Below are 9,693 nucleotides of genomic sequence, written 5' to 3'. Positions count from 1 at the left end.
TGGGTATGTGTGGTATATGACGGGGTGTGTGTGTGTGTGTGTGTGTATGATGTGTGTAGTGTGGGTATGTGTGGTATACGAGGTGTGTGTGTGTGTGTGTGTGTGTGTGTGTGTGTGTGTGTGTTTCCCAGAAGTCTTCTGATTTTTTTCCCCTTTGACTCCATGGTTCATGAGGCAATGAGTCTGAGGATTCTAGCATTAAAGAGACAAGCAGGCACAGCTAAGTGGAAACATTAACGTCCCATATGAAGATGGTTGACTTACTGTACTACTGTATTGTCTTGTAGTGGAGTGAAAGAAACTGTTTCCTGCTGATGTGAGCAGCATTAATTTTTGATTAGCACAAATTCTTTGGCCATGGATGTAGCTTCACAGTGAGATCAAGGCCCTGGGGAGGCAGAGTAAATGATAAAAGTAGCCGTGACATTTATCAGTACCTTTCCTATTTGACAAATAAAGGAACTAAGCCACACAGAAAGAGAGGGGTATGATTCAGCCTTCTCATTCTTGGGCATATTTCTTCCCCCTAAAGAGTAGCTTACATGCAAGAGAATGCAAACACTAACCCTCTCCATTGAACCATGCCATCTCTCATGGGGAACTAGAATGAACTCAGGCTTTCTCTCCACTCCCTGGGCAACCTGTCCAGAGGCAAGGTCAGAATAGCTCTGCTCTCCAAACTAGGTCATGCCCCTTGCTTTCCAGCTGCTCAGGAGGCCAACATCTGCTATGTCATCAGCAGTTATTCCAGCTATACTGTGGAAGACATTGTTGCTGCTGCCCCTGGAGGCCTCCATTGGTTCCAACTCTATGTGCAGCCAGACTGGGACATCAACAAGCAGATGGTTCAGAGGCTAGAAGCCTTGGGTTTTAAAGCTTTGGTGATCACTGTAGATGTGCCTGTACTTGGCAATAGGCGAGGGAACAAGAGAAACCTGCTGGATTTGGAGGCAAACATAACGCTGAAGGATCTCCGATCCCCCGGAGAGGTGAGAAAGATATGAGACTCAATGAGCATTTAATATAAGAAGCATTTAGCATAAGAAGAGATGATTAGTGTCCATCCCTCTTTCTCTCCATCCTTCCTTCATTCATCCTCCCTTTCTCCCTCCCTTCCTTCTTCCCTCCCTTTTTCCTCCTCCCTTCCTTCCTCCTCCCTCTTCCTTCCTTCCCTTCCTCCCACTCTCTCGTCATTCTTTTTGCAAATATTTTCTCCAACCTTCCTTAATATGTCAGACACTGGAAACGTAGCAGTTAAAGAGGCTGATCTTTTTGTTGTTTATTTTTTATTTATTTATTTATTTATTTATTTATTTATTTATTTATTTATTTATTTTTCCTTTCCAGTGCCTCCTGGCAGGCAGAACTTATGACCAAATGCTCACTTCTCTGGAGATGCTCAGCCTGTCATCAAAGATGTTCAAGCCAGGGCCGATGCTGGGAGACAGGAGAGCCTTAGGGAGGAGTTTTGCAGGAACTGGAGAGCAAACTAAAGTGCTATTCTCACACTTTCTGTTTCATGATGGGTTCAGAAAGTGATAATTTTGCATAGGATGCATAGACAGACTAGCCCTCTGGAGAGAACACTCACAGCTCAGTTGTATAGCCAGCCAATCTAGCCAGCTGGGGCTCTGGTCCGCTGCCTCGAAAACTTAAAAGACATCCAGACTCATCAGGGCTCTGCAACACAACTTTTGGAAACCTTTCAATTAAGGAACTACCATGAACACTTTCTTTATTAAATTCTGATGATTGAAAAAGATGGCATGCCCTTGAGAGCAAAAATCAAGGCTAAGATAACAGTGTCCTTGTCAGCCAGTGGGCAGCTATGATTCCTGTGTGTCCCTGAACATTAGAATTTAAGGAAATATGCTGGGTACTGTGAGCCAAAGCTAGATAATAGGCAAGGCCTAGTTTAAGATCTTTTTCGCTTTAGTTTTCTTAATGCATGGATATAGGTCAACCATAAAATGTCACTGTGTCATTTGACTATTTTTCTTACCTGTCTTACACACTACATACTGCACCCTTTTAAGTATAGATTCTGTCTCATCTGTCATTGTGTCTATCCAGATCCTAGAATAATTATCACTCAAAGACATTGATTAATGGTCAGTGAATGAGCCATCAAAGTAGAAATTCTTCATGCAGCCTTTGGGGAAGGAAGTAGCATCAGCATTGGGTGGCATTGCTTGGTTTTCGTAGCTTATAAATGACAGTGCTTCAAATGCACCTCATCTTTTGAATGAGTCAAGTAAGCATTCATTTGGGTCTAAGAGTCATCTTCTAATTCCCTACAGAGAAAGTCCAGCCTTCCTGCTCCCACGTCTATGCCAAGTACATCTTTCTGCTGGAATGATCTCCCCTTGCTTCAGAGTATAACTCGGTTGCCCATTATCCTCAAAGGGATTTTGACAAAAGAGGATGCAGAATTAGCAGTGAAGCACAACATCCGAGGCATCATTGTTTCCAACCATGGTGGGAGGCAGCTTGATGAGGTTCCTGCTTCTGTAAGTAGGATGACATCAGAGGGGTGTGTCCGAATGCTCTATGCCAAAGCTCCCTACTAAATCTAGGGATTTCCCTCCACCTTATCACAATATTGCCTATGGATCTTAAAGATGGTTAATCATGCTTGTTTGACTATTTTCCTAAACTGTATGTATAACATATCTAAACTTTGTGACACTGCTGCAAAATAGATATAACCCTATTTTACAGTTAGGAATATCGGAGTTTAAAGTCATGTTCACAATAGATCAAGGGAGATGTTTGAAAGGCATTGAGGATCCTGTCATCTGCCAGAAGTGATCAGTTTGAAACTAATGCATCTCCATAGACTTTGGAAACTTAGTTTTCCTATCTGAAACATGCAGAAAGGAGTGGTAGCTCCCAGAGGCATGTAATCATTTTTCAAAGTGGAACTGCAGTGCACAGATACACTAGTCTGTTGTACACTGATGAATCTTATACTGAAATCTATAATAGCCTACAGTAGCTTACAAATGTATGTCCGTTCTGCATGGCACTTGTGAAAAAAAATGAGTAATGGAGAGTGGGCAAAGAGTCTTTATGTGGAAACCAGCTGTTAGCTTGTCTTCATAGTCATATTTATGTTATTGTTTCTCCAACGGTTGTTCCAGCAATGCTTGGCACAATTCAACAAACAAAAGTCAAGCCTTTTCTTCCTCGCTTCCTTTGGCCTCTTATGAAAAGATATCCACGAACAGAAGGAAGTGTATTTTTTTTTTTTAAAAAAAAGAATCCCTAATTTTATCACAAACACTGATGTTAATTTCTTGATGCTTGTTAATACAAATACATCTTTTGTGGCTTAAAATGTTCACATGTTAATATGTTTTGTAATGTCCTTCTTTTCAGTTATCCAATGTATTAAGCACATATTTTTATTTCAGTATAAGTCTCTCTTCTTTTTAATGGCTTGGCATGAATGGACAGTTTTATATAATGATCCCCTTGGTGTCAAGCATCTGCTTTGATTCCAGAGTTTCCTTACTTTGTTTCTTTTTGTTTAGTTTGCTTGTTTGTTGTCTGATTGTGACAAGGTCTCTCCAGGTAGCCCGTACTAGCTTTGGGTTCTTGATCTCCCCATCTCTATTCTCTCAGTCTGGGAATTAGAGGCCTGTACCCTTGTATCTGATGATTTATTTATTTATTTAAAAACAATGAATCAGGGGCCATCCTTACATTTAATAACTTACCTGTGTCCTTGATTAATTCTTTAAAGATAGATCCCAAGAGAAGCAGAAATTTCTAAGCTGTTCTCCTGTTTGATCTCAGGCTTATGGAATGGAGTCATTTCCAGTACTCTTCACTCCTTCACTAGTCCCTTGCTAGGAGAGCAGGAAGTAGATAGACAGGCCTGTCCAGAGAGAGGCTCCCTCTGCTGTGTCCCTTAGTGAAAGCTGGATTGGAAGGTACAGTTAGGCCTCCTTCCAAAGGCAGGGGAAGACAAGGAAAACTGAGGGAACACGAGGCTGGAAAGAGGTCCTTCTCTCCAAGGATCAGGCTTACAAATCTGCCCATTGACAGAGTGAATAGGGCCTTAGTGTTAATAATGGGGTTTGAATCTGCTTTCTTTATTTCTTCTCACATAATTACTTTCTTTTTTTGACTTATTTTATTAGATATTTTCTTCATTTACATTTCAAAAGCTATCCCAAATGTCCCCTATACCCTCCCCCCACCTTGCTCCCCTACCCACCCACTCCCACTTCTTGGCCCTGGTGTTACCCTTTAGAGGGCATATAAAGTTTGCAAGACCAAGGGGCATCTCTTCCCAACGATGGCTGTTTAGGCCATCTTCTGCTATATATGCAGCTAGAGACATGAGCTCTGGGGGTACTGATTAGTTCATATTGTTGTTCCACCTACAGGGTTGCAGACCCCTTCAGTTCCTTGGGTAATTTCTCTAACTCCTCCATTGGGGTCTCTGTGTTCTATCCTATAGATGACTGTGGGCATCCACTTCTTTATTTGCCAGGCATTGGTATAGCCTCACAGAGATAGCTATATCAGTGTCCTTTCCGCAAGATCTTGCTGGCATATGCAGTAGTGTCTGCGTTTGGTGGCTGATTATGGGATGGACCCCAAAGTTTTCATACAACAAAATTAAAACGTCGGTGGAGAGAGCCTTGAGATAGTAGTTCTCTCTCTGAACCCTGACTCAAACAAAAGGAACAAACCAACAAGGAAACGAGCTTAAGGACCAGAACGCAGCTTTAATTTCAGCCTTGTCAACACTTCGGGCTCATCCTTAACCCTGAACAAGGAATGGCCTTCACAGCTGCATCTGCAAAAGAAAGTCCTTACAAGAGATGAGCAAGCCTATTCTGTGTGTTTCCATAACAAATGCTGTCACTGTGCTTCCTCACGTAGTAGATAAACAGCACTCTCAGGGAACTGCAGTAGATGTCCTGCTCTGACCTACTGAAAATGGACCACTCTGCACCCTAGGCTGAACTAATTTTGACTGTTATTATTTTATTGATTTGCTTTGTAATTTAGTTAGTTTGTTTGGTGTGTGTGTGTGGGGGGGGTGGGGGGGTGCAGCAAGTGCTTTCCACTGTGGAAACATCTCATGGGCCCTACTTTTGGTTTCTCTGATGTAGCTATGTAGTCTTATGTAGCCCAGGCTGGCGCTGAGCTCCTGGTTCTCTTGGCTTCTGCTTCTGAATGAATTTGTAAGCACCACCACACTTGGCTTCTCCATTCTACTTCTGAATCATTGTTAACTGCACTGCTGAGTATGATTAGAGAAGTTTTATAATTACATTTATTTCCTTTTCATGGCATCATAGATATTCCAAATGATACTTGGACATGAGTTTTCTCTTGTTATTACATGTAAGTCCAAATCACATCCAGTGCTTCCTCCATACACACATCAAAGGACAAAGTTGTTTTCTCCCTGTTATACTTTATTGTTGTGGTTGCTATTATTATTATTATTATTTATTTTTATGATGATGATGATGATGATGATGATGATGATGATGATGCTCAGTCTGGGACAGCATTCCAATGGATTCCATGCCCAGTGCCATAGTCTGAGGGCTCTAATTCAATTCCTTTCCCACAGTTTCCTTTAGAGAAATATAGATAATAACCAAAGTGAGCTTAGAACCATCTCTTCAGGGATCCTTATTCCAGGCTCCAGATGGGGCCTGCTGTCCTCATCCATATAGAATTTGAGGAATCTCCTGGAGGTCAGGGAGCACAAGCTTCTGGTCCTCAAGAGTCTCTGGGTGTTGGAGCAGAGCCCTGAGTCCCCTTGGATGAAATCTCAGTTGGAGATAGATATGTAAAGGTCCTGGCCTTTGCTTGCATTTCCTAGTCCTATTCTATTTTAGAGGACATCCATCCCATGACATTTTGAGAAACAAAATAGAAATATCCAAAGCTGTGTGCATTTTTCACTTTCAGATTGATGCTCTGAGAGAAGTGGTGGCTGCTGTCAACGGGAAAATTGAAGTGTACATGGATGGTGGGGTTCGAACAGGCAATGATGTGTTTAAAGCACTGGCCCTTGGAGCTAGGTGCATTTTTCTTGGGAGACCAATCATTTGGGGCCTTGCCTGCAAGGTAAGATTGCTAGCATGGGATGCAGAGCTCAGGACTCATTCCCGTGGTTTTCTATAATCCATCTTCCAGTGAAGACATTTCCTCAATTTCTTGCAAAATTGTCTCAGGTCACCTCACCTTCAGGCCTCTAAAGTGTTCCACATACTTCAGAGTCCTCTACTCAGCCTTTCCCACTGGTTTCTTTTAATCTCTACATTATTCTGATTTCGTAGATTCTATTCCTCCCTGAAACTGTTAAGAATGTACACATGGTATGTACCATCTGGTGGTCCAAATGTTCCTTCAAACCTCTGTCCCCTCCCTTCTACTTTTCAGGGTGAACATGGTGTTAAGGAAGTTTTAAATATTCTAAAAGAAGAACTCCACACTTGTATGGCCCTTTCAGGTATGGATTCTGTTTATTCCTCTGGTATGGAGCTTCATGTGGGAAGTACACAGACGGAAGTTGAAGGTCTTTCATGTCAGTTAACCCTACCTTGGCTTGATAGCTGTCCTTTGAAGTGTCCTACAAAGAGATCAAGAACTGCTAACTGACAGTGGAAACCTTGTATTTTTCTCAGGGACATTGTCGGTACTAAATCAGCTCAATTTGTAGGCTACCTAAGGTTCTTGCCATGGGTGTGAAATTTCCTACATTTCTATTTTAGAAAAAGAACCTCTCATTGGTTACATTTTGTGATACATTTTGCTCATGTTCTGTGTGTAGCGGTAAAGGTGGCTATATCAAGTTCAGTTCAACACAGACTCTGATTAAATTCTTCCAGCCTTTTCACTACCATAGGTTTCTCACTGTCTACTTGCTCACAGTTTTCCATAGCACTGTGCTACCAGCTTCCATTTTTTTTCTTCTTTTTCACCCCCCACATGAAAGCTCAGTTTCATATTCATATTACATGCTAATTCAGATCTTCTGGCCATGTAGGATCTCTCCTTCGGCAGAAACTTCCCTTAGAAAGCATGTCGTATGTGGAGTACTCATTCCATCTGCTACAGTATCCCCGAGCCTTCTCTTCCTCATAGACTAGAATATACTCCTTAAGTACACCATTTTCATCAGGACCAGGCTAAAAGCCAAAGAAAGCTAGCTCATGCAGTTGGGTTTTTGATGCTAAAATAGAGTACTTCACATTTGCATGTGTGGGTGTGTGTTCCACATTTTGATATGGCTACGCATAAACTATGAACAACTATGAGATAATTGATTTCTTTTGCGACTGGGATTACAATACACAATTGATATAAATAACACTTTATCAAGGTGAGCACAAAGGCTAAAGGCTTGCACCTGGTGCACCATCCCAAGTCTATGGAGGAAGAGAAGTGAGCTCTGTAATAGAGAAGGGAACACACACACCAACACACACACATACACACACACACACACACACACACACACACACACACACAGAGAGAGAGAGAGAGAGAGAGAGAGAGACAGAGACAGAGACAGAGACNACACACACACAGAGAGAGAGAGAGAGAGAGAGAGAGAGACAGAGACAGAGACAGAGACAGAGACAGAGACAGAGACAGACAGAGACAGACAGAGAGACAGAGAGACACAGACATAGAGATAGAGTGTGCAGGAACAGGTGTGGAGGTAAAAGAATAACTCTTGGGAGTTGGTTTCTCAAGCTATTTTGGGGTACTCAGAATCAAACCCATATATCAGATCTACATTCAAAGACCTCCTGCTAAGCCTTCTCTCTTGCCTAGAAACAAGCTCATAATTGTGATTGGTTCTTTCAGGCTGCCGGTCAGTTGCTGAGATCAATTCAGACCTAATTCAGTTCTCCAGATTATAAGGAACTACTGAGATTGCCTACAAGAGAAAGACAAGCCTTCAACATAGTGTGTGATGCTGTTCTTCGGGTCCCATCATACATAGAAGTTTGAGCCCTCTACCCTCAAAAATTGAGACAGATGGAGATAAGATAACCTACAGCTACCAGAGGGTGCATTTTGATGAAGGAATAACATCTAATGTTCTACAGGATAACTATAGTTAACAATTAATTGACTATGTCAAAAAGCCATGTTCTAGCAAGAAAGGAAATACTTACATCTGATGTGACATACCAGTTACCTTCATTTGATTAGTATTACCTTATACATTATTGAAATGTCAAACTGTGCCATAATTATGTGCAATTACTATGTATCAATTAAAATAGCAATATATGTTCAAAAGAAATGGGGACAGGGTTATCCTGATTTTATTCATTCCCTCCTGCAAGAAATATTTTTAAAACTTCAATATATGTAGTCAATTTCTGAAGCATAATATAGCATGTGAATTATTCAAGTTTCTGTCACAACATGTTACAGAAATATTATGATCTATTGACTAATGTCCATTTTTTGAGCTGACCTCAAAAAAAAAAAAGAAAGAAAGAGGAAGATTTTGAAACTCATATTCAAGACTCTATGACTAAATTAAAATTAAATATTCCAGTCATTTACTGATACATGAAAAAGAAGATATCTTTATTCTGGTCATAATCATTTTGTCAGATAAATCTAAGCCTTTTCAATAAAGTTTATTGCATGAAAATAATTTAAAGATTAACGTTTGAGAAAATTTCTGCTACCCAGAAGTCAGCCTAGAACATCTTTTTGTACAAACTCATACATGAGAAACAAGCCTCACTCCTTTCCAGGAGGATATGACCACACCTAGAAGGACTTTGATCTTCTTTAACATGCACCACAGTCCACAGACTCCATTGTTAGCAATCTAGACCCATGTTTCTGTAACTTAGCATTATGCGTCAGGTACCTTGGATTTCCATATCCCTCCATTTATACAACAATAACTTAGGTCCCACCATCCTCATTCCACTAGAGACAACATGAAAACACCTTGTGCTCATTGGCCCCTGTTGTTGTTATAGTTATTGTTAGCTGTCAATGTGACACAAACCCAGAGTCACTTAGGAAGAGGGAACCCTAAATGAAGAACTCCTTCAATCACATTGTCCTGTAGCCATGTCTTGGAGGAATTTTCTTAATTACTAATTGATAGAGGGCCTGCACTACTATGTATAGTGCAATCCCTAGGCAGGTGGGCCTGAACTGCCTGAGGGGAAAAAAAGATAGCTGAGCAAGCCAGAGGGTCAGTTCAATTTTTACCCTCTAGCCACCTCATAGCTTAACTTGTTCATGCTTCCATTGACTGATGGATATGCTGGGAAATTTCATCCAGCTTCCTTGCGAGTAGCCATACACTTACTGTAATAACTTCAAAGTGCCACCACACAGGGCATCTCTTCAACCTTAAACTCAGCAGCTGGAGGTTTGATTGAGTTTCTGTAGATTTGTTTGTTTTCAAGAGTGAAAAAAAAATCTTCTTGGGTGGCAACACTTCCTCTTCTGGATTCTGGATCTAAAATAACTGAACTGTGTTTTCAATGGATAGAGTGGAAATTCTAAAGAAAGGAACCAAGACTATTACATAAAGAAAAAAAAACAGTTAAGTATTCCCTATTGTTCAAAAGCATGAGCATAAGACCATGTGAGAAAGATACAGAATATCACACTAATTAAGCCAATTAAGGGTATCAGAGTCAGGTGCTAGAGATATGGTTC

General features: G+C 40.9%; 1 protein-coding gene across 2 annotated transcripts in view; it reads left to right on the top strand.

The window, feature by feature from the left end:
• The window catches only part of Hao2 (hydroxyacid oxidase 2), a 17,404-nt gene extending 8,764 nt beyond the window's left edge, over positions 1 to 8,640 (top strand). Inside the window, exons 5-9 of one of the 2 annotated variants that reach the window (XM_021196711.2) lie at positions 706 to 989; positions 2,301 to 2,510; positions 5,947 to 6,105; positions 6,421 to 6,490; positions 7,855 to 8,640. In XM_021196711.2, coding sequence (XP_021052370.1) covers positions 706 to 989; positions 2,301 to 2,510; positions 5,947 to 6,105; positions 6,421 to 6,490; positions 7,855 to 7,910 — 779 coding nt within the window. In that variant the 3' untranslated portion in view covers positions 7,911 to 8,640. The remainder of the gene's footprint in view (positions 1 to 705; positions 990 to 2,300; positions 2,511 to 5,946; positions 6,106 to 6,420; positions 6,491 to 7,854) is intronic. The other variant, XM_029537798.1, reaches the window with a different exon arrangement.
• Positions 8,641 to 9,693: the final 1,053 nt, after the last annotated feature.

This window comes from Mus pahari, chromosome 4 (genome assembly GCF_900095145.1).
Source record: "Mus pahari chromosome 4, PAHARI_EIJ_v1.1, whole genome shotgun sequence".
Classification (NCBI taxonomy): Eukaryota; Metazoa; Chordata; class Mammalia; order Rodentia; family Muridae; genus Mus; species Mus pahari.
This window is presented reverse-complemented; position numbering and strand designations above follow the sequence as displayed.